The sequence below is a fragment of the Fopius arisanus genome, unplaced genomic scaffold, assembly GCF_000806365.1.
Source record: "Fopius arisanus strain USDA-PBARC FA_bdor unplaced genomic scaffold, ASM80636v1 scaffold00016, whole genome shotgun sequence".
NCBI lineage: Eukaryota > Metazoa > Arthropoda > Insecta > Hymenoptera > Braconidae > Fopius > Fopius arisanus.
In genome coordinates this window covers 1,192,868-1,217,475 of record NW_011887755.1, presented here as the reverse complement: position 1 = coordinate 1,217,475, position 24,608 = coordinate 1,192,868, and the positions used below count along the sequence as shown (strand labels likewise).

General features: G+C 38.7%; 5 protein-coding genes across 9 annotated transcripts in view; 3 read left to right on the top strand and 2 right to left on the bottom strand.

Moving 5' to 3' along the window:
* Positions 1–1,380: 1,380 nt before the first annotated feature.
* vap (RAS p21 protein activator vap) lies at positions 1,381–5,710 on the bottom strand. The gene is made up of 7 exons (XM_011300236.1): positions 5,619–5,710; positions 5,181–5,362; positions 2,469–4,482; positions 2,086–2,318; positions 1,869–2,010; positions 1,625–1,768; positions 1,381–1,553 (listed from the first exon to the last, which is right to left on the bottom strand). Exons 1-7 carry the CDS (start codon positions 5,664–5,666, stop codon positions 1,476–1,478), a joined length of 2,841 nt encoding a protein of 946 aa, XP_011298538.1. The 5' UTR covers positions 5,667–5,710; the 3' UTR covers positions 1,381–1,475.
* On the top strand, positions 5,684–8,355 carry LOC105263795 (soluble calcium-activated nucleotidase 1). 4 transcript variants are annotated; one of them, XM_011300237.1, is made up of 5 exons: positions 5,684–5,767; positions 5,857–5,938; positions 6,333–6,933; positions 7,278–7,639; positions 7,850–8,355. In XM_011300237.1, the coding sequence occupies exons 2-5, from the start codon at positions 5,912–5,914 to the stop codon at positions 8,060–8,062; spliced, it is 1,203 nt and encodes a 400-aa protein (XP_011298539.1). In that variant the 5' UTR covers positions 5,684–5,767; positions 5,857–5,911; the 3' UTR covers positions 8,063–8,355. The 4 variants fall into 4 exon arrangements, with proteins under 4 accessions (XP_011298539.1, XP_011298543.1, XP_011298540.1 ...); XM_011300241.1 differs by lacking the exons at positions 5,684–5,767; positions 5,857–5,938 and adding an exon at positions 6,037–6,071; XM_011300238.1 differs by lacking the exons at positions 5,684–5,767; positions 5,857–5,938 and adding an exon at positions 6,078–6,187.
* A 263-nt stretch (positions 8,356–8,618) lies between these two features.
* LOC105263793 (tetratricopeptide repeat protein 39C) lies at positions 8,619–12,722 on the top strand. Its single transcript, XM_011300235.1, has 10 exons — positions 8,619–9,093; positions 9,540–9,677; positions 9,888–10,089; positions 10,162–10,351; positions 10,508–10,708; positions 10,813–10,981; positions 11,372–11,570; positions 11,646–11,894; positions 12,002–12,210; positions 12,402–12,722. Exons 1-10 carry the CDS (start codon positions 8,944–8,946, stop codon positions 12,516–12,518), a joined length of 1,824 nt encoding a protein of 607 aa, XP_011298537.1. The 5' UTR covers positions 8,619–8,943; the 3' UTR covers positions 12,519–12,722.
* Positions 12,723–12,977: 255 nt separating this feature from the next.
* On the top strand, positions 12,978–14,935 carry LOC105263791 (SUN domain-containing protein 2-like). The gene is made up of 7 exons (XM_011300232.1): positions 12,978–12,986; positions 13,262–13,336; positions 13,407–13,527; positions 13,616–13,723; positions 13,964–14,079; positions 14,132–14,299; positions 14,507–14,935. The coding sequence occupies exons 3-7, from the start codon at positions 13,407–13,409 to the stop codon at positions 14,720–14,722; spliced, it is 729 nt and encodes a 242-aa protein (XP_011298534.1). The 5' UTR covers positions 12,978–12,986; positions 13,262–13,336; the 3' UTR covers positions 14,723–14,935.
* A 100-nt stretch (positions 14,936–15,035) lies between these two features.
* The window catches only part of Ca-alpha1T (Ca[2+]-channel protein alpha[[1]] subunit T), a 28,483-nt gene continuing 18,910 nt past the window's right edge, over positions 15,036–24,608 (bottom strand). For both annotated transcript variants that reach the window (XM_011300233.1, XM_011300234.1), the window contains 9 exons: positions 23,170–23,325; positions 22,865–23,005; positions 22,485–22,775; positions 21,758–22,062; positions 21,484–21,673; positions 20,754–21,290; positions 19,225–20,341; positions 18,973–19,122; positions 15,036–18,860 (listed from right to left, as the gene is read on the bottom strand). In XM_011300233.1, the coding sequence (XP_011298535.1) occupies positions 17,287–18,860; positions 18,973–19,122; positions 19,225–20,341; positions 20,754–21,290; positions 21,484–21,673; positions 21,758–22,062; positions 22,485–22,775; positions 22,865–23,005; positions 23,170–23,325 (4,461 nt within the window). In that variant the 3' untranslated portion in view covers positions 15,036–17,286. The remainder of the gene's footprint in view (positions 18,861–18,972; positions 19,123–19,224; positions 20,342–20,753; positions 21,291–21,483; positions 21,674–21,757; positions 22,063–22,484; positions 22,776–22,864; positions 23,006–23,169; positions 23,326–24,608) is intronic.

The following is a 24,608-nucleotide window of genomic DNA, read 5'->3' as shown; positions in this document are numbered from 1 at the left end:
CCAAACCCTCCACTGAATTGAATGCAGCTACAGGCAATCAAATGTTGCAGATTTTTCATTATTTTTTTGTAAACCTGGAAAATCCCTTTTCATAAATATTGCTCTTTAGCGCCCTTCAAAATTTTTTCCTCTTTTTTTTCATTATTTTTTCATGCCAAATCCAGTGATTTTCGTGATCTCAAAACTTATCCCAAATTTTTATGTATTTTAGGCTAGAAAGATAAAATTTAAACAAAAGATGACGTTCCATAGGTAGTCCACCCGGGCCTTAATGTGTTTTTTTTTCTTTCGATCAGTTGTTACATTCAGTCGAATTTTTTCGATCTATCGTACTTTTGTTTATGCCAAAACGTGCATTATTTTTTTTTTTAGCGACGAAATGAAAAATAAGAGGTTGTACGCCTAAAAGATTGCCACGTAACTTTTGAGCCGAATTTATCGTTTGTACATTTTTAATTGTAATATCTAACGACTTTTTGAATGCTATGAAGCGCCTATAGACTTCTATACCCGGTTAATCGACAAACCATTCATTTAAGATATAATTCTATAGGTAACTGAGATAGTGTTCACTAGTTTTTCGTATATGGATGAATGGATAAATAAAAATTCTGCGTTATAATATTTGAAGGGGAATGTGGTCAGCGAATCTGATAATTAACACTTCGAATTCGATAATAAATCCTTTTAATGTTTCAATCATGTCATGTAATGGCGTAGTACTGTGAATTCTGCAACGATGCAAATATACAGATAGTCATAAGACAATTCAATTGAATCAATAAAGAAAATGTTTATTTAAATGGGTCTAATTTCTGCTCCCTGATAATTTATCCAGGAATTTTATTTCTGTGTGAATTTAACTCGAGCCCGTCAATTCAGTTGGAGTAATTGTGGCGAGCTAATTTTAAATACACTGGCTCCCTTTGTTAGATATTTTTGAGAATTCTATTGAAACATGGAACGATATTTCAGCAAATCTCTCAAGGTAATGGAGACTTTCAGCGTAGCTATTAATATCTTTTACTGATTTTTTCAAACTATAGAGAAGGTTAAATGATAAAATGACGGTCTTTTGATTATTATTTTATTTTGGAGCACCTAAGTAAATATAAAATCATCGTACATCTATTCCATTCAGCATGTCGCTATATCACTGTCATGTTATCGTTTGCTAAATATATATATAATATATATTTATGTATAGATTTTAATATGTATATATAAACTATTTTCTAATCACATACGAAATAGTAGGCTCGTGTGTATACAATAATAATATATGGCACGTCAGTCTGTTACGTTTAATTAATTGAATTACTTAATTCGTATGTATTGTTTAAATACTACTGCGCGATACATAGTCAATTGTTGTCCTTATGAATTTTCTTTATTGCTTTTAGAAGGGTTTTTATGATTTAAAAAATTCGTCGTCATTTTGGCATGATGTCTCAGTGGTTTCACTCTTCCCCGCACTACCGTATCATCTCCATGTATTTTTGCTTGTGTTTACTCAGCATTTCAGTAACCGTAACCAGTTGTTTTATTGTCGGCTGCAAGAAACATGCTTAATTAGTGAAAGTCACGGAGATAAAAAGTTTTATCTCTTAATTGGATGACGTACTTGAGTCTTGGAGAGAACTTGGAGTTCGCGCAAATGAGAGACACAGATATGATGAAGTGTTGCCAAATCTCGAGCTGTGTCTGAAAAGCTCTGACTTTTGTTACGGAGATCTGTGCCGTCAGACTCCGGTTTTTCGATTACATTCTGCATACAAAGTGGATATTCAAGATTACAGCAGACGTATTAAGAAATTCAATAGGAATTCGATTTAAACCATGTTAATTATATGAATAGAATTAATTACCGATAACTGATCAAGGAAAACGACCATTCGTTCCTTGTTCTTCAGTATGAATGGATTGACAACCTCCATGTATGGCTCTTTCCCTCCAAACTCAACTAAATTGGCCAAGTTTTGAAGACACTTTGCGACCATGACGAGAGATCTGTGGATGGTAATTATTCATGATAATAAAATTTTTTTAATATGTCCGAAAAACATTATGAGAAAACTGGGGTACCTGGCAGCGGCTGGTGGCGGTGGTTCAGCAATTAAATTGAAGGATCTGGGGTTTAGAATAGCTGGGCATAACAAACGTAGAAAAATGAAGCCACTGACAACACGAGTTCTCACAAGACGCTCGTGTGGCCATTTAGACACAACGGCTCTTTGCAAACATCCACATATGTATCTCAGGGTCTTTGGACATGCGTCGGGGCTCGTAAAAATGCTGAGAGTCACTTCATCCAGAACCTAACAATTGAAATAGAATATAATAACAATTATATAATTCATTGCAAGAGCCCTAAATCATTCAGCAAATAATTAATAAAGATATTTTCATCGATCTCAGGTGTTTTGATACAAATCGACACTTAACATCTATGAAATTGGATGAATTACTTGTAATAAAAATTCAGCATTGCTACACGCATCCTCCGGCGAGTCCATTTTCGTTGGATTGAGTTCACAGCTCTGTTTACTCTCGATGAGTTTAACAATGGTATCGCGTAGGGCAGCTTTGAGGAATGACGTACAAACTGATTTCATGTAAAGATCCATAAGAGTAGTTGTGAGACTGGCAGCACGAAACAATGTAGGTGTTTCGTCCTCTTTGTCAACTTCAGCTTGATTGAGTGATCGCAGGAGATCAGCCTCCTTTCTCTCATGTCTAAATATTCTCAGTAGACTATTAGCCAATGGGATTCTATCCAAATGACAGACATCGGCTAGAGCACGAACAACATGAAGCTCGGGATCGAGGAGGAGTTGCTGGAGAGGGCTGTACTCCTCTGGAGGCATTGCAAGGTCGTGACGATATCGTATACGTAAACGCAGTGCTCCCCATTCACCAATGGGCGTGACACCCACCAGTGGATACCACTCATCAATCTCCTCTCCATTTGGTAAATTAGCGAGCTCCACTGACACTTCAGCAACTTCCGTGTCCTTGCTTCGTTTTCCCTTGTTGTAAAGTGTCAAACAGAATGACATTACATCAGGAGGCACATCTTCCAGGACAAATTCTTCATCCCAGAGCAGATGCATTCCAGTCTTAACTTTTGTGCGAGCAACTTTAACATTATTTAAAGCAACTATGATGAATGGATTTGGTACCAATTTGTATGGCAATCTGTGTGCATCGAGGATATGCAAATGCAATGATCGCAGCTCACGTAGACGTGCCACTTTGGGGGCACGTGTTAGTTGTGATACACAAAGTGGTTTTAATGCATTTATCCAGTCTTGAGCATTCTCAGAATTTGGTGCGGCAAGATAGGTTATCGTCGCCAAACAGGGTAGTGCGCGCTCGACCAGTTGAAAGCAGTGGGGCCTGTCGAATACACTCTCATGTACCTGGTAAAGATAGGCGCAGCTGAGGTCAATGAGTCCCTTAGGTTTGGTCCTCTTGGGATTATCATAAAGGTAGAGATGAGTATCAGTGGCATCGACCAGTAGTACAAAATACAGTGCCTTCCACTTTTTATTTTTTTCCGATTTTTTTTCAAGATAGCCCTGCATCTTAATCCCTTTATTCTTCTTGGCTCCAGACTGTTCACGACACTCCCTGAGTGTAGCATAAATTTTCTCAGCGTGCTGCACCTCCCTATTGACTCGGACACTGCCATCGGGCTCAGTGACCATGGCCTGAACGAGTGTGTGCCCCTCGACAATCTGCTCTTTCCTGTATCGATTAATAACAGCATCGAGACACTCGAACGTTCTTCCCCCCATCAAATACCTCACCCCTTTCTTTTCAATTCTAAATCTCTGTATTTGATTATTGATGTGAAAGAAGAGAGAGTAATCCCCAGGGCTGTTGTCGGATGGTCTCACCAGGAAGCTTCCAGGGCCTGCCTTCACCAGCATATCAACAGCCTCGCTCTTCGTTACATTTGGATGAAACCACGAAAAAACAGTATTCGGATCGATCGAGTCATCCAAATCCTCTACCAACTCACGAAATATGAGACCCTGTTCCCCCGTTCTGTGGGCGGTCACCCACAGCCAACCGTCTCCCATGTCGTTGTGCACGAAAAATATGTCGCCTTTCTGGAAACTCAGTTCATCCGTATCCGGCATTTTTGTATACGGCAAAATAGCGACAATTCTTTTTTTATCGTTGACAGGCTCAGGTGGTGGCGTTGGATGAATTAGACGCTCCCGTTTCAAAAGGTCCGAGCAGTGGGTGTAGTACGCCACCAAGTCCGAGAGACTGTTGAACTGGCGACCACCGATATAATAGTCACCGCAAACAGCTGTTATGCGGAAATGGTTGATTCCTGTCCGACCCAGGTAAGACAGTACGTAGCTTCCTGGCTTTCTATCGCTCTCGCGCACCAGATAGCTGCCCATTTTACTCGCATCCCACAAACGCTCCTCCGCTGTAAACCTGTCCAGTCGGCCATGATACCACCTGTCAGAAAAATCAGGGGGTTGTATTTACAATGACGAGGGGGCTTTTCCTATTGGATATTTCGCCATAAAAAAATCGTTGTGATTTCTCTAAGAAACGTTCCTTATTTTAGAGTGAAACTCCAAAACACTTTATCGTTAATTGACGCTCTCAGCACAAACGAATGATTTATTCACCGAAGACATTCAATAATTCTCCAGAATTATACGTTTCATGTTGAGAAATTTATCCTGCATTTAAAAAATTTTTGAAATTCACCTTGAATTCGTTATCTTCTTCATTCCTACTACCTCATCAATTTTATGTAAAGAAAAAATCAATAATTCATTGAATAATTTCACAAAACTTGGACAAAAATAACTTCCTATCGTTTCTATCGTGAATTACCAACCTGTTCAATTCCTTGTATTTTCTGAAATTTTCGTGGAATTGAATTCGATAATAGAGAATCATTAAACTTCGAAAAGAATGATAACGATGATTCATCGTCGAAAAAAAATGATGGATTAAGGGAAAAATAAGCAAAGCAAATTGTTCTGTGAATATCATAAATTTCCTTATCACCGCCAACTTCCTCGGGAGTATTCTTAAGACCGTCCCCCACATCCGGCCCCAGAGATTACCAAAACATTCCCTCTTCCTGTTATTCCCGACTCCCCTATCTGAGTTAAGTTGAGAAAAAATGAAAAAAAAATTACTGAATCTCCGGTGGTGCAGTGAGTAACGTTGCATTTGCACTGTCAGGCTCCTCGGTGTCCTGTGGATCGTCTGGAATATTTTCCAAGAAAGGGTCAAACTCGCTCTCGACATTGAGTGACTCATTAGGTGCTCCATCCTCACTGCCCGTACTTGGCGAGCCACCTTTGCTTGGATGATCAATCTGAAAGAAATTCCCCTGTCATTCATCTCCCAAAAGACATGCCAAAACCCCACATTTCCCCCAACCACTGAATTTATCTCGTAAATCCATCAGAAACTGTGGAGTGAGATATCCTGTCGTGCTCGAGACAAAGAAAGGAAAAGATCTCATGACAGTAATCGACCAATGAATCCCCACAAATGCCAATCAATTCTCCCACTATTCTCAAAAATTATCCTCATTGCATTTACTCGCTGTTAAATCATCAAATAAATACCTTTGCACTGTTTGACACGCTGGGTCCACCGCGTACAAATTCAGCCATCTTATTCCGTGATCCAACGAATATTCAAACAAACAAATCACCACAGTCAATTACTAAAAATAACCATTTCAAATGCTTGCCGATATCTTCATTGATAGCCCGTAAAATAACCATGTGCTATTAACATTAATCTTTATTTAAACCTCGATAATTCATTATTCCGGAGTAATAATGTATTGACGTTTTTCAGCCACCGTCCATTTTACCACTGGTAGCACGCGTGACAACAGCATTTCTCCCCCAAGATGGCTTCGCAGGGTGTTAAACATAGGGTGAGAAAAAAAACTTGATTACGAACATTCGAAAAGTTGAAAATGAAAACAAAGTCGTCAGGTGAATCCGTTCATTAAATAATCGTCATGTTGTCTCAGCGAACAATTATATTTTTTCAAATGCCAAAATGAGGTAAATTATTTATTGATAATAGTCACTCGGTCGATAATACAGCGGGAGATGAGACGTGTAGCTTTTTTAATTTCTGGAGGTTTGATCGAGTTGAGTTGGTTGAATCAGTTCTCATGGTAACTTCTAACCCTTGAGTTGATTTTTAAGTTGTACTTTATCGAAAAAAATAAGAGATTATTGTTATCACATTTTGCCAATCGTCGAGGCATGAGGTATTAGTGCTGTTGTATTAGTTTTATTCAAATGTTTAATTTATTAAAGAGATACAGGAAGAAGAGCGACGACATGTCACTGCTGAGGGACTGGAGAGGTGCTCTCCAAACTCCACATGTCTACCGGGTTGGAAGTAGCTCGGTCAGGGTCCAGACTCAATGTTTAATTGCACTAGTTATATTGTTCGTGCCACTGGTGTTCTACGCATATCCCAGGATAATGAATAATGACTGTCACTCCAAAATTAACTGCAGAGAATGCTCTGATCATTATGTTTACAATTCCACGTATCCACTGACAGCTCCCAGCAAGTCATCAGCTGGTGTGACTTATAAAGTTTCAATAATCAGTGATTTGGATACTGATTCGAAGGTACAGGACAAAGGGCTCTGGGTCAGTCATGTTAAAAAAGGAGTATTGATGTGGAAACCCAAGGAGCGGAGGATTTCCTTGCATTTTGATGAGAAGCATATCACTCTCTCCTCGAATATTGCTATGAAGGATCGGGGTATGGAGCTATCAGAGTTGGTTACCTTCGATGGAAAGATCTTAACCTTTGATGACAGGACCGGCCTTGTTTTCTACCTCGAGAGGGATAAAATTTATCCTTGGATCATACTTATGGACGGAGATGGGAAGACTGCTAAAGGTTTATATTTTTATAATCACATCAGGGGTAAAGTGGGACAATTTTTGCTAGCTTTAAATGGAGAGGAATTTACTTGTCTTAATACGCCACTATCGCATCAACTGGAATTATTTAAATCGTAGTGTTTGCGATAGTTATCAGGATTATGAGTTTATTTCCACATTTATCGGTATGTCAGGTAGTCAGAAAAAAATGCATCTGAATTGTTGAGTCATTTGCCTGACATTATGCAACACATTAATTATTTTATGATGTATCATCGCTCAGCGCTTATCCAATCGTGGATAGCATTCATCATTTTCATGCTTATTTCAATCTGGAATTGTAAAAATTCTCAATTCCAGGTTTTAAATCCGAATGGGCAGCAGTTAAGGATAATTTACTCTATGTGGGAAGCATGGGGAAAGAATGGACAACACCCGGTGGAGATTTTGTTAATAATCACCCAATGTGGATGAAAATAATATCACCCCGGGGTGATGTCCGCTCAGTCGATTGGACCGATAATTATAAGAAGCTTAGGAGAGCTATTAATATCGAATTCCCTGGGTACATGCTCCATGAGTCTGGAACGTGGAGCGAGAAGAGGAAGAGCTGGTTTTTTCTCCCTAGAAGGTGCTCTGGGGAGAGGTATAATGAGACAACAGACGAGGTCATGAGTTGCAACTATTTACTCACGGCTGATGAAGATTTCTCCAGGATTCAGGTATTTACCAGTGATTCTATTAGCAAATTGCTGGGTTCTACAATAATCCTCGCAATTTTAATTTGAGTTAGGCAAATGTGAAAGATATACAAAGGGAGGAATTTGTTCACAATAAAATAATACTTATATATATAAAATAAAAATATAATAATACTTATAATACTATAATTACGTTTATACCAGATAATTAATTTTTTTTTCCAATTGCAGACAACAAAAATTGTGGGAAGAATACCAATTCGTGGTTTTTCAAGTTTTAAGTTTCTCCCAGACACCGACGACACCATCATAATTGCCCTAAAATCCGAAGAGTATCAAGGCCGAACAGCAACTTATATCACGGCATTTACGATCGAAGGAGAGATTCTATTGGCAGACATGAAAATAGCTGATTTGAAATTCGAGGGTTTCGAATTCGTATGACGCAGCTACCGAATTTAGGAGAAATTGGATTAAAAGGGGCATAAACACTCGCCACGAATTACTGTAAATATGTACAAAAAAGGGGGCGGGGGGGATTGTGTTCTCAACGACTTCAAGAAAAAGCGAATTACAAAAATTATCTACGTGTCAATTTCAGTGGACTTCTGTTCAAGCGAATGTATTGTTTATCGCTTTTGATAGGCTATTCATGCAATCTGTATTGAATGTCAATCTTTTTGTAATAAATAATGAAAAAATTGTGGATGACGCGCATAAAAAATTTTAATACGAAATTTGTCTGAGAGATTTAATCATGTTCTACTGGACCACTTTATAGGAAATTATTCGACCATTTTTTTCAGCTTTATTTTTGTACATTGTGTCTATATTAAAACGAAATTACAAAACTTTTGCATAATTATGAAATAACAATGATTTATTGAATTCCCTCGATTCATGAATTGGCAATTTTCGCGTTAACGAATTGCCGGAGAAATTCAGTACGCAAGCGCTTGCTGGTACTTGCGCTTGCGAAGTATGACTGATTACTCGATATTTATATATTTACCAAAACAAAATTGATGAAAATTCGTGAAGTTAGGTGTTATCCCGTGAGTAACTTATGATTGAGTGATGGCGATAACTGACGCACATAGTCGAGTAATTTTCAGACTCATGCCAAAATCAATACAATGCACATTTGATAGAGTACAGTGCAATGGAAGGGCAGCACCACTGCAGACAACCCGATGCATTACTTGACCCTTCGGTACCACCACGATTACACATGTGATACAACCCTGTTTATAAATAGTGTCTGATGATTGAAGTGATAATAAAAAAATGTTTGTGGAGTCGATGACAACCCATTACGAGTGATAATGACAGCTAATTCGGAACCGGATTGGAGCGTGGCTAGAAGGGGTCTTGCCCTTTTCCTGAATAATAAGCCTGATGAAACGGAAGTACTATTTGCTGATAGAAAGCATAGCTTCCATGTGAAAACAGCTCGCTGCTACATGCTTTTCATGGTAACTCTCATTACGTATGAAATCATGAAAAAACACAGCTACCAAAAAATCCAAATTTAAATTGTATTTAAAAAATTGTATTAGAATTCCAGTCATTCCTATTTATTATACAAGCGGTTCGAAATTATAGGATATTTTCCAATATATTCGTTGCAAGGAAATTATCGAATAATGTGGAGAAATGCAAAATTTTCAGGGCATGAAGAACACTCTCGGAATTATCTCTGAATTATTGAAGATATTCTCGGTTGACGACGGATTATTTTACAGACTATTTGAGATAATAATTCATGAATACATCACCCTCGGCACTCTTATCGATTCACGTTTATCTAATTATTAAATGACTGTCAAATTGGATTTTTTTCATGCGTGATTCATTGATCGGGGTGTATTGAATGGAAATTTCACGAGAGGGAGGGGTTCTAATGAGAATTTTTTTGTAGAATGCACTTATGACTTTTGAAGACGAAAAATTCCAGCTGGCCATGAAGTTATTGAAAGAAACAGAAAGAGAATGTGTTGGAGACGTCGGATGGTTGAAGAGTGTTACTAATAAAGTCTTTGGATCGGCGACGACTGATGTGAGTGGATTTACATTAAAAAAAAAAAATCATTTCAGCAATGAGGAGGCAATAAATCAGTGATTGATGCGACGTCTGTTTAGCCTTCAATTCCTCATTACCTTTCCTTTTTTCAAATGATGAAAGAAAAAAAAAGAATTGCAGTCTAAAATTTTGGAATAAAATATTCGATTCGTTATTTATTCGATTTAGGAAAATGTTTTAATTTAGGATGACTACGGGAGAAAACTGGAGAAACAAATTGTCCTGGCAGACACCCAAGTGTGTACCGCAATGCTGGTTCTTCTTCAGCAGGAAGTTAGTAGTTATGTACGAGGTGGATGGATGATGAGGAAAGCGTGGAGGATTTATCAGCACACGTACTGTCAAATTCTCCAGCTCTACAGGCGAACATTCGGCATTAATCCATCCGGTAATTCAATTTTTTCCTATCCGTGCCAAAACAGCTCATCGATTTTCAATTCTCCGATATGCATTTTCGCAGGATTCAACGGCAACTGCACAAATAATGAAAATGGACTTCTCACCTCTCGATATAGGAGTTCAGAGTGGTCCCTTGGCTCCTACCACAGCACTACTTCCACATCCCCTCCGATACTATCGCCTTCTTCCATTAAGAATTCATTGTCAATGATATTTTCCCTCACGGGGATGACGAATCAGCCAGAGAATAAGTACGTGACGCATTGCTATCAGCTTCCAGTGCAAATTTCAAGTTAAAAGTTGAAGGGATTTTTTTCCACAATTCCCTAGAATATCGATAAAATCACAATAGAATATTTAAATAATTTTTATCAAAGTTTAATCACCTTTGAATGCAATGATAACAGTTTTGTAGAGCCAGCGGAAGTGATACGTCTGATGTCAGCCGTCAGTTTCGGTTATGGAATTTTTCAATTATGTGTCAGTCTTGTGCCGCCGTCACTTTTGAAGCTGATCCATTTTTTGGGATTCGAGGGGGATAGACGAGCAGGATTGACAGCTCTAATGTATGCAAGGCTGAGCGAAGATATGCGTGCACCACTTGCTACGTAAGTGAATTCAGTAGTAAGGTTCAGGTACTTCTGTTCATGGACTTGGATTTGATGTATAATAATTTAATTGAATATTCAATAAAAATTGTGATTCATTCCAGGTTATCTCTGTTATGCTATCACACAATAGTCAGACCATTCTGCTCACTCCACGATTGGAATATTAAATCCGGAGTTGACGCCGCCAAACAATTAATCAGCGAGTGCCAGCAGGATTATCAGAATGGAGGCCTTTTTTTATTTTTCTCAGGTCGCACGGAACGCCTTCAGGTACTCAATACTTAGAGGAAGATTAGAGGAACATCATTTACAATTTATTAATTAATTTAAATATATAAGAAATGCTCTATGAATTTTTTTTCTAAAAAAAAAATGACAATGTAAAAACGTACCTGAACCATTGAAACAATTAAGATGGACAATCAATTTTTCTGCGAAAAGATAAAAATGGATTAGTTTTCACGACATGGCATTTCACATTTCTTGAAAAAAAAATTGATGAAGCTGCGGAATTTTTCAACAGAAGGATCAAGAAGAAGTTTGCTCTAAGAATTTTCAGTTGCTCGAGAACTTGTGTTTTTCTCGGTGAAAGGCATACTGAGATGAAAAAAAAATATTGTCAATAGCCTCCAGGCACTTATAAAAACTTGAAAATTCCAGTCAAATATTGATGCAGCTCTTGTCGCATACGAGAAAGCCATGTGCTCATCAGCTCAACGAGAAATTCAACTGCTCTGTCTTCACGAAGTTGCTTGGTGCTACGTCATCCGCTTGAATTATGCAAAAGCTTACCAATCCTTCACCAGACTCCAACACGACTCCAGATGGTGCGAAAGCATTTATGCGTACCTAGCTGCTGGTAATAGTCTCACCTTCTCCAGGAGAAATTAAGTTGATGATTCTGACCAGCGAATGATGAATATTTTCATTGCAGTGTGTTCTGGAGCGAGTGGTGAATCTGATGACGTGCTCAGGACTTTCAGGGAAATTAATGCTATGATTTCCGGTGAAGGAAAAATCACCCAGTTGGATACGTTTGTTGCGAGGAGAGCGGTGAAGCTAGTGGCCCAGAATGAGGGTGTTTATACACCTGCCTATTACAAACTCTTGGTTTATGAACTGCTTTATCTCTGGAACGCTATGCCCTCGTGTTCTGTCGATTCATTGGAGAACGTGATAGCCGGTATGTAACGAGTAAAAAATAAAAAGTAAAAATCGTAGAAAAGTTGAGACGGATTTAATTAATTTTCACTCGAATTGATTCGTTTTTCCACATCTTTTTTTCCGTAGAATGTAAAAATAGCCAAAATGATGAACCCATGTTGGGCTTGGCCTGCCTGATAGCAGGCGCTTCCTACTCTTATCTCGGGGAGCAAGTGTTGGCTATAAAATATTTTAAAAATTGTTTGAAACTCCGTGCCCCCCACTGTGATTCCGAGGATCAACACATCAGTGCTTTTGCACTCTACGAACTTGGAAGCACATTGTGCAAATCAAACGTAAGTATCATATTCACTAGCCCAGACAACTTCCTGCGTTCGTAACAAAATAATTAATACAGTTTTAATTAAAAATACTATTTTATAAAACGTAAACGTTTTATAAGAAGTTCGTAAAATAACAGAGAATTTACGGTGTAATAGCAAAGAAATAGATTTTTCTACGATTACTTGACTCTTATTTATTACAGTCAATTCCGGAAGGTGTAAGTGCACTGCTGAAAGCACAATCACAATACAAAGATTACGATTTTGAAAGTCGCCTGAGTGTGCGAATACACTCGGCCCTCAAAGCCCACTCACAATAACGTGTGAAACTGACAAGTCATTTCACCAATGTACTCACTTGCCTTTCATCCTGAAATGAACATTAATCTAAATTATATTTTGCCTGTACCACATTAAATCTAGTCCAATCAACCAGAATAATGTGAAATTAGTGTAACATGTGTCTTTTTCCAATGTGGAAAGAAATTCCCGTTCAGATAATAAAAAGAATTCCTGATTGATAATCACTCGGTTCAATATTTCCTCATTCCTATTCACTTCCTTCATCAATTCCCGACGGATTGTGACTGAATGCACGATTTGATGGTAACGAAAAAAAAAAAACGATCAGCTGTCAAAAAATATTGAAGATGAAGACCAGATGAATTCCCGAAGTGGATGTTGCTGTATAAATTCTGGAAGTTGCCTAGCCAGAAGTGATAATCGTAGGATTTTTTATCAGTCGGTCTCCCGTACCCTAGCTTTTTTCGTAGTAACAAGTCTCCTCGGTAAGTGTATCTTAAAAATTTAATCAGTAATCATTGATTGACAGAAATTGGTTAACGAACGTACACGAAAAAAAAAAGTTGTAGTAAAATTTACTCCGACGTTCAGTAATTGCTCTGAAGGGGTTTCTACTCCGAGGTGTAATAAAGAACACGATGAGTTTAAGAATGACAGTTTTTACTGCAACGTCGGGGTAAAAATTTCTTGAGAGCGAATATGTTACAAATATTTCTCTATGTATCCTCTAGCGATAACTGTGTCTTATGTCTGTGACCAGTATTCCGCCAGTGATTCCTTCAATATCATAAAAACCGACTTGAAAAACCTCCGAGGTCACTTGGACACACTCACGGTAAATCGGTAGATCGAGGTAATACGGGAAATGAAAATTATCGCATGATAGATATTGAATTATTCCTCAGATGGAAGTTAAAAATGTCATTGAGCTGAGGGACGAGCTCCAGAATAGAATTAGAGAAATTAGCAGTGTTATGCCAAAAATGTCAGAAGCTATTTCGAAACTCCGTAACGAAGTGTCGGAAGGTAACTGATTATTCATTATCCAATGTGTCCTCTAATCTCGTTTCTGTGTGTTTCGTCTCTCGGGGCTTTTCATCAACTTTTCTCGAAGATTTTGGGGCAGAGACCAGTGAAAAGTTCAAGGATGTCGTCAGGAGAGAGATACAGACTTATGACGCTGATAAGACTGGTCGCACTGATTATGCTCTCGAAGCAGCTGGTTAGCAGTCCTGTTTCCTCATTTTCAATTGATGCATCAGTTCAAAAATCCGGAGAATTCCGTGAATAATTAAATTCCCTAATATATAGCTCGATTCAATTCGATAAAAATCCTCGATACTTATTTTTTTACATTCAATTTTTAAATGCTAGATTTTTTAATTGGCTCTTTCATTTTTTAATTTACCAATTTTGAAAGGAATTCTGTGATAATTAATTTTTCTGGGCCCAATTATTGAAGGAGGATCAATCGTCTCAACGAGGAACACAGAGCCGTATTCAACGGGGGCCTCAGTCCTCTCCCTCTTCGGGATGCCCCTCTGTCACAATCGAAATACCCCACGAACCGTCATACAGGTAAAAAAAAATCCAATTACGTAATTGACATTAACAATATTTAAATGGATAGACAGGAGCTCTTCCTGGTGAGTGTTGGGCGTTCAAGGGCAGCACTGGATCAGTGGTTATCGAACTTCTGGGGAGTGTCTATATTTCCGGTATCACACTTGAACACATTTCACCCTCGATTTCACCCACTGGCGAGACATCCACTGCACCCCGAGATTTTTCCCTCTGGGTAATTCTATTATTTCCGCGTGATCAGTATTTTTTAGACATGCATAATTAATAGATTAAAAGCCAAAAGCATCCGTTCGATTCATAACTTTATCAATTTTTTCATTTAATTGTCATTGCCTTTGAAGGTAATTAAACAAATATTATAGAATATTTTTGATTGGAGATGGAACAAGGATTTAACGAAAAATTCGGTGGTTTTCTTCAGGGCCTGAAACACAAAGAAGACACCGAAGGCATTCTCTTCGGTGAATTTACCTATGATAATTGCAATTCACCGGTGCAATATTTCAAAGTGGAAAACCCAGCGAAGGACCCTTACGAAGTAGTCGAAGTGAAAATTCACTCGAACAGTGGCAGCCCGGACTACACCTGCATCTACCGCATCCGAGTGCACGGTACTCTAAACAGACTCAATGAATGAGCAAAATTAATGAGATGAGAGTGTGAATAATTAATCATATTTAACGGGTAATTTCATCACTCAATTTATTACTCACGTACATTGTTTGCCCCTTTAACATCCAATATTTCGTCTCTAGATTTTTTAAACATTTTTTTATTGCATACGCTATACACTAGGACGCTGTTCCCGTTAATTTATTAATCTCGATCTCTCCCTCTCATTCACCCGGCAATATCGTGCATTCGATTGCAACGATATAATTATTTATTCATTAGATTTCCATTCTGCACCCGCGAATACCCTCTCGGTGCTTGTCATTTCATATTATTTTCACTGTAATGAATAAAACAGAGGTGTGGCGCATTATCTACAGTGGTTTTTTCTCAGCTTCATTTTTCCTTTCTTCAATTTAAATTTATCATGCGCATCACTTCCTGTGTACGAATTCAGGTCTGGAGAAGGCTATTCATTTTCTGGTTGCACTATAATTCCACATTATTCATCTGTTCTGGAGAAAACGGGGAATTGGAAATTGGAATATTTGTGTTTTCCGTTTTTCGCCAAGTTTACGAAGGGTGCAGGTTTTTTTGTTCCTAGAAGGAGTAGAAAGATAGGACTAACGTGGGATGGGGATCGGAGGGGACTTATACTATATCGGCGCGGCGATGTCGTCGCGCCCAAAAATCACATGTTGTTATCGAAAATGTATTGACTCAATGAACTCCATAATAAACTGGTAAAACCCATGAGAACGAATGCACTTTCTATGTTCGATACGAGATTGTCTCCATTTCATCAGCAACTCCAGGGGAAACTGCCAAGGATATTTTACTCCTTCAAATACAAAAAAAAAATCAATAGAAAATTCCAGTTTTCTCTGTTGAAATTCTCTCGAATATTTCGCTGGAACTTTCGAGAGAGTCTAGTGTGATTCTGGTAAAATTACGGGGAATGAAAAAAAAAATTATAATGCTTTCATATAATACTTGGAGAATTCTTGAGATTTTTCAATAGTATAGAGTTCATATATGCGTTGGCAATGTTGCTCTGGAATTAGTGTATAATCGTATAATCGTATAATCTGTTATGGCCAGTGAATGGCAGAAAGTGACTTGTGAGCGCGAAGAGCACTGAAGAGACGGTAACGGTGCCCAAAGAGTGTCATATGATTGAGGAAAAAATATGAGGAGGAAATGCCGTAAAAAGACAAGGTCATTCCTCCAGTAGTGTATTTTCCGGATTGTCCAGGCGATTCATAATACTTGGAAAGTTGATGGCACCGTGACCGCGCGAACGCTCGCCAACGAACGCGAAGGCATACAGTTTCATATTCCAATACAATATATTAATTATCTATACCTTTGTAGTATCAAAATAAACCTGCACATCGAGTGTAGATAGAATATTCTATGTACAATTGTAGAATTGTCTATATTGCTTCCTTTGGTTTTCAACATATTTATTCTCACGTTTATTTTCATTATTTCTTCAATTCGCCAACTTCTCACTTTTATTTGTAAAGTTTACTACTAATGACTCCTCCAACAGTTTTCAGTTTTCGACTGCACATGTTCTCCATTTTCTCCATATTTTCTGGTATTTTCTTTCGGGAAATACTCTATGATTGAAATATATATCACAGATGTTAATGAGAAACGTTTTCTAAATGTTTCGAAAGAAGCTGAAAATAGTTTTTCTTACAATTTTAATTACAACGGTACAATAGATTTTCCCTTTTCGCTGGACGACGAAGAATTTTTAATAATCATCGGCGAAATTTCATTCCGTCAAAAACACAAGTCTGTAGTTATTTAATCTAGCAATTCCTACGTAAATTCAACGAGTGTCACATGTAAAGAGGAACATGACATTTAGCTCGTGAATAATGAGAGAAGATTGTCAATGGTTTTGTTTTTTTCCAATGGCAGAGCACTGTGGAAATATTAGAATAAATACAATTCTCCAATAGCTTCGAGCTTACGATTGTTTTTTCAATGAAACCTACTGATTGTAACATACGATTCACAGGGTGCATACAGATAGTACGTAGTACAAGTAAACAAGTACATGTAAACATCTGTCAAGCTCACCAGCCGATTGTCTACGTATTTTCCTCCCCTTTGGACCTAGCTTCCCACTACATTTGTTTGTCTCTATGAGAAAAAGGACAGTATCTTCGCATTGGTCAGACCATCACTCTAGATCATTTCCCCTCAGTGCTTTCACCACTTGAGACGAGAAAAATCGAGGAATTCTACACGAACGAAGTGGTTTTTTGTTTCTAAACTTTTTCTCATTTCACAACGACGTCTATATTGTCATGCACTACGCATCTCTCGTGCCCTTGTCCCCGCGAATCACTGAAATAAGTTCATCAACGTTAAGTCGAGGCAGCGAACACTCAGTAAAATCCCACGAAATTTTTCTACCTTATCTACCTATCACTATATTATCACCTACACCACTCACCATTAAAATCTAATACAAATTAATTCATCATATTCATTTGTTATAAACAGACTATGGAAGAGTTATCACCGACTAACGATGAATTATCGCACCCACTGTCCCTCAATTATGTTTCACGCGTCAAATTTATCTCTTATTTCATTAATAACATCATCAATCTGCGATGATTCATCAACAAAACCAGTGCTTGTCTCTAAATAAGCACTTGGATCGACAATGATACTTATACTTTTACCATGCTCACCAGAACTACCCGACGAACTATCATCAACATCCTCATCAACATAAATATTAACTTCAGCCTCTAGATCTCTAACGGGTGTGCAAATAATCTTATTAACTTCAGTTATATCTAAATCACTTGTACCAGCTACATCATCATTTACATCATCACTCACATAATCATCTCTGACACTCGTTACTACATATAACTCATCGATATTAGTACCCTGAGACGACGAGAACTGTTCATTATCATTATCCGTGTAGGTGTTGGTGTAAGCACTCGTGATCTTGAATTTGGACGGTCTCCTCTCATTAATTACAGAGTGAACGTCGAGATCTTCGGGTGGCTCGAGTCTCCCAAGTGGTTCCTCCTTAGTCACATCCGGCCTGCGGCTTTTCGCCCCATGCCGTAGACTGTCGGGGCTGTCGACAACAGTTAATAAGTAATTTGTGGATTTTCCGGGTACAGTGAGACTCGTGTCGGCTGTTTGTGGTGTCTGTGGTATTCGCTCCAACGCTTTTCTCATCGTTTTATCCGCCAGCCTAAGACACACTCTCTCCTCATCTAGATCACCACGATCATCACGAATGTATCTCCTTTCAGAGGGCGATGGACTCGTCTGGGGAATAATTATTGGTATCGAAAGATTATTTAAGGGTCTTGGTACTTCTGCTATTTCAAAATCTGTCACGATGGGTAGCAGTGGACCCCGCTGCTGTGAGTGGAATGTCTGACGGCGTTTTAGATGCATCCTTGAATTTTTAACCCCACGATACGATGAGCTTCGTCTTCTACGATTGCTCCTGCGTGTTGTTGAGATTGATGAGTCATCGGTATGGATTTGTCTCTCCGTCGGGGGATTGTAGATGAAGTTGGAGGGCAGCGATCGTACTTTCGAGAGGCCTGGACGTAATCTCTCCTTGAGGTATTCACCGTGAAATTCACGGATTCGTTTGTCAGCCAAGTCATCGTACTTTCGCAATCTGTCAAGGCCATTGAGTCGCAGCTTCTCGAGTAGATCCTCATCCCCAACGTCCAATCCCAATTCAGCCGCCAACTCTTGTCTCTCATTCTCCTCCTCCTCTGCCTCAGCTCTCTCCAGCAGCTCCTGCTGTTCAGCTGCCAATTCTCGTTCCAACTGCATTTCCATGTCGAGCTCGTCCTCAAGATGCTTGTGACTCTCCTCAAGGTGTTTCATCAATACAGCCACCACAACATTAACAAGAACAAATTGTGCCATGAGAACAAAAATAACGAAGAAAATCGGTGCTATTATTGTACTGACACAGCAGTTCTTGACACAGTCCGTGGAATCGTCGCAGTCATCACGTAGTGTGTCCTTCATGATGCCATTCCAATTGTCACCGGTTGCTACCCTGAAGAGGGTCAAAAAGGCCATGCCGAAATTACTGAAGTGCGCATGCTCACCGAGCCCCTGACACGGCATCTCATCGCTGCACTCTGTGCACATAAATCACAAAAAAAAAGGAGAGACATGACAATTAAAATGATGAAATCAATAGTTGAAACAACTTGAGGTCCTCAACACCTCGAGAATTAATTAATGACTCACCGAGTCTACCAAATAGTTCAACCCCGAGGGCTGCAAATATGAAGAACAAAAGGAAGAACAAAAGTCCCAAATTGCCGACCTGCGGCAATGCCTGCATCACCGTGTCTAATAGAGCTCTTATTCCCTTAGCCATCTTCAGTAATTTGAGAACTGCAATATAATACGGTATAATAAAAGTAATTTATTTAACGATGGCAATAAAAACATATGGATATAAAAATACTCCAATTGTTTGAAAAAATCAATACTGACCCCTTGCAATACGCAAGACCCTCATAACACGAATAATTGTTGGATTAATGGGTATTATCTTGGACTCGAGTTCCTCCAGTACAATTCCAACAACCGATAGAATAACGATTCCAATATCCAGCTGATTCCACCTGTCCTTCATGTACAATTTAATTCCCAATGCGAGTACTTTCATCAGTGATTCGAGGATAAATACAGCAGTGAAGAAATAATTAAATATCTTCAATGCATAGGTCAGTGCTTTTGGCATCATATAAAATTCCATGGCCATGGTGACAACATTCAATCCAATAACAGCAGCAATGGCAAGATCAAAATACTTGGATGTGACGACATTGTGAACGAGTAATCTTGGTTTTGAGTAATTCTCGTAGTACGGTGGCTCGTGCATTTTACGCCTCTTCTTTTCCATCTGCAGTGCCCTCTTGGCAGCCCTCCGTACGCGTTCCTCTTTCTCCTGCTCCTCCCGGCAACGATGAAAATTTTCAACAACAACACCAACAAACATGTTCAAAACGAAGAAACCAACGAGCAAAATAAATGCTATGAAATACAACAAACGCCACTCTGAGTAGTTCTCCTCAGGCTGTTGGTCAACTCCAACAGCATCCAATCCCGTATACATGATATTAACCCAGCCGTCTCTCGATGATAAAACAAAGAGTGACATGAGGGCTTTACCAAGATCATCGAAATTGTACTTTCTATTTACCCAGACGTTTCTCTTATCCTTCAAGCAGTCTGTTTTATTGCGTACATCTTTAATATCAGGACCATCGCAGTAAAAAAAGGCCCCTTTGAACAGCTGCACACCCAGTATACCAAAGATAATGAAGAATGTGCAACATATTAGAACGATATTGCCAATTGGCCTCAGGGATGATAACAACGTTTGTACCACTAGTTTGAGACCAGGTGCGCGATTTATAACTCGTAGAGGCCTCAGTGATCTCAGAAGACGAAATACTCTGAGAATTCCAAATATACGTGGACTGCTGGACGATATTAAGGACATCAACAAGTCAACGATTGATATTATAACGAGGGAACCGTCCATTATGTTCCAACCAGACGTAAAATAGGCATCTGGACCGTACAGCATCCCCGAGGCCACCACCTGCAATCATACGTTCAACATCATTTTTCCTTCCATAAATAACAGCTGTTCCCCTTTAACGCTACACGATGTATGATACTTCACCACAACACAAAACATTCAACAACTTGTATCCATTTTTATAGTCTGAATAAAACAGTGACTCATGCACGATTCTTCTCGATGGAGGTAAAAAGGTAAAAGGTGAAATATCGTTAAATGCATTTGGCCATTTAATTATTCAACATTGTCCAATTATTTTTCAAATAGCCAAGTCTCTGTCACAGGTGCATCCGTGTCAAAATATCCCCTCCTCTATTTAGCTCATTCAACAATTTCGAGTGGATAGTAATTAAGAGGCTCTGTATTTTGGGAAGCAGCTGCTGAAATTAGCGAATGAGTGGGGAAAAAAAATAAATAAAAAAATACTCACCTTAACAAACATCTCGATTGCAAATACAACGGTGAATATATAATTGGCAGTGGCAAGAAATGCCCTCTCTCGACTGTCTGATGTTATCGTAGGGCGTTCCATAGCGAGTGTTATGCAATTTAATCCAATAAATGCAAGTACAACATTGTCAAACCATTTTCTGTCGACGAACCATGTGCACCACATACGAAATCTATTGTTCGGTGAAAATATGTACAATGAGTATTCGTCGCGTTCCTTCATGCAGCCCTTTGGCTCGAAAAACATAAATATTTTTTTTATCCTCTCGACACTGCTTGCACTACCACCGCTATTTGAGGGTGGTGTATGTTCACTGTGCGATGAGTATCTATCGTTATCGATATCATCTTGTACTCTCTTGATGCGCGGTAATGCACCAGTATCAATAGTCAAATTATTGATTGTCCTTGATGCTGCACTGGATGGAATATCCTCGTAAGGTAAGACTTTGTGGGCTTGAACGATGTCGTAGCTGCGGAATGAATTTCTACGGGATAAATCGTCGATCCATCTCATCTGGAAATTGAATAAAAATTCAAGGTGAAGCGTGCTCCTCTATTCATCACGATATCCAATCGAACGGAATTGAAAATAAGAGGAAAATGGAAAAATAATAGGAGAGGGAAGTTTCAATATGTGATGAAGAGTACTTTAATTAAAATAGAAAATTTTTCCATGAAAAGGGAGACTCCTTTTTGTATCCACCCACCTGATGAGAAGTCGTATAACAATGCCCCATTGACGAGCTATGACTCCTGATAGAATTGTTGGGGCTGATGCTGCGATTGTGACTTGCAATCATGGTGGTACGGTTGTTGGGTGCATCTCTCTGCGTGTCATTGCGTATTGAGCCATGGAGGTATCCACCGTTGTAGCCCATGTATTCACCGGTGAACAATCTACTTGCAAGTGAAATCATGACAACTAGGAGTTCACTGATTAATTAGGAGAAAAAAATCAAGCCCAAGTGGTGATGAATTTACCCTGAATTGGATCCACTCGTGCTGCGACCGTTGTTCAGGATGGTAGCTTGTACTGGTGACTCTTCATCACTCTGCGACCATCTTTTCCGACAGATCGATGGCCGTGACAAACGCGAGGAGTATCCCCGGCGTATCCTCGGCGGACTGGTGTTTGATAATTCACGAGATGCTGAGGAATTGGAAAACGTCGATATACCGGGACTCATTCGTCTCGATGTCTGACTTCCCACTAGATTGTTCGTTGCGTATTTGTGATTGTTGTTGTCCGGAGGCTTTAAAAATCCTGACGTTAGGCTGCACTGACTCTGTCAAAGGCCAATTCCATCGGTTATTCATTCTTATAAATTCATCAAGGCCTGAGGAGAATTCTCACGAATTTACAGAAAAAAATATTTCTATTGAATAATAAAATATTGCCATCACACTTGCAGTATTTCAAATTCCATTTTCTTCCCGCAATTTCTGTACAAGATTGTAAAACTTTATCGTGAAATTTTATGGAGACCTATATGATGGAAAAACCACAAAGTGATATTATTTTTATTTATTCATAAAAATCCTTGGGCACAAAATTTACGAATTTTCCAGATTAATTTTCAATTATTTGTTATGATAAAATAAAAAATGAGAGAAATATCAAAAATCAGTCATGAACCTTAATTTTTTCTAAAAGTCGAAATCTTTTCATAAAATCATAAAAATTAGGTGTGAATTCATAGTGACTCACGCTCGATCGATCGATGGATTCGATTGACAAATTGATAGGATAAATGGCGCGGTAATTAATGTCTCTGTAGCCGGTGTCTAAAGTGGTATTGGGAGAATCCTGGGGCGTGGCTGCAGTGTGAGTTATGGTGGGTGGTTGACCGGCAACTCCCATCATTTTATTTTCCTTCTGTATATTACACTTGAGCTCCTCGATGGCTGCTTTTCTCCACATGCGATTATGCTTATCCCTCCGATAATTATCCTTGAATTTTCCGAGATCATCGACACTCTGCCACGAGTTCTTGCGCTCCTGCAATTGAATGAGACAAAGCAGAAGATGGTTGACAAAGACTCGAAGGATTTTAATATAAAAGTGGATTAATGCAGGATTATACGAACTTGAGGGGTGTACGTGTCACTATCAGTTATCGAATGTGATCCTGAGAGTCTCGAGCTGGATCCCTCATCACTGCCAATACCAGACTCCTTTGCAGCGAGCTTTGCCATTTCCCTTTGTTCCCTTTCACGTCGTTCATTTCTCTGAAGAATAAAAAAACGAAAAAAAAAATAAAATAAAGGTAAACAAGCGGTGGAAAAAAAAAGAATAATAACAAGAATGAGATAGGGTAGATACAGAACGGAGAATTAATAGCCGCAACTTTCTGACATGAAATCCCCGTCCCTCTCGGAGTGAATTCACTTACCTCAGAAGAAAAGCCCTCGACGAGAATGGCAACGAGCAAATTGAACAGAACGTAATTGCCAAATGTCATTAGTGCGACAAAGTAGAGTGCAGCCCAGTGGGATGTTTTCTGCATTCCATTGAATAACACAACATTCCAGTCCTCCTGTGTAAGTATCTGTTCCAATGATAAATAAAGTACACCAGTGAAATACGAGATTTATATAATCCAATATAACGTCAAATAAATAAATGAAACGAAAAATAAATAATAATAAATAATAGTTTGTAGAGAAAAAATATTGAGGTAACGATCGAAGCAGAGAGAAGAAAGTTCGACTACATCCACATATTTTATTAATCTCGATAAAACATCAGAGGGCTTTTAGATCAATGAGAAGAATTGTAAATAATGCTAAAAGAAAAATACGAGGCATGCTTCCATCGTTATTCTCGATGTTGGCATGTGAGTAGATTATTTGAAATAAATCATTACAACATTCATCGGTGTGTACGAGTGTTTGCTTAACGAGCGCTGTAAGTACAACGACATTTATAAATATCAAGAGTAAATAATAGATAATAGATGACAGATAGAGAAGAGACACTTAACAGACAAGAAGAAATGGATTAAAGTTGGTTGGTCAGGTGCTATTGTTAAGTAATCAAGTGGTCAAGTGGGTGGGTAGCTTTTATTGGAACATTGGTACCTGGAATACAGTGACAAGTGCCCAGACGATTTCGTTGAAATGCTTTCGATCACAGCGACACATTGGGTGGTGTGATACCACCTCGGCACAGGTACATGGCCGACTCCGGTCCGCCCACATGCAAAACTTACCCCCGAACAGGTACATCCCTAGTATGCTGCAACCGAAGACAATCCGGTATCGCCTTAGAGTCATTTGTCTTTTCCACATACAATTATTTATTATTTTTTCCCATCGTTCTATTCTCACCAGCTCCAAAAAACAAACTTTTCCTTATCTATGGATGAGGAGTTCGTGGGATTTACAGGGTACCACTGCTTCTGAGAGAAATACGAAATTTTTATTATCAATCGGGCAGACTCAAGCTGAAAAAAATATTCATACTATTTTTTATTTCTTTTTTCTTGATTCTTTTTTTCATTGATTTTGCCTCTCATTGGATTGATCGATGAGTGACTTAATTATTCATGAGGAATATGTTTTATTCTATGCGGTCAACTGAGACACTCGATCCATCCCAATGAATAATATCCCGGGAGATACAATAATTTATATTCTGCCAAGACTTCGCATTTCTCTCAGTCACCCCGAAGCGAATAATTCGGTTAAATATTTTGGCTTATAACTAAAAAAAAAAAAAGAGAAAAAAGGACTGAATTGAAGTGCGTTCTTCGACGTGAAGTACGAACGTCTGCGTACTGAATATTTAAGCAGTTTGTGTAATTTAATTAAAACCACAAGGAGGGGCCAA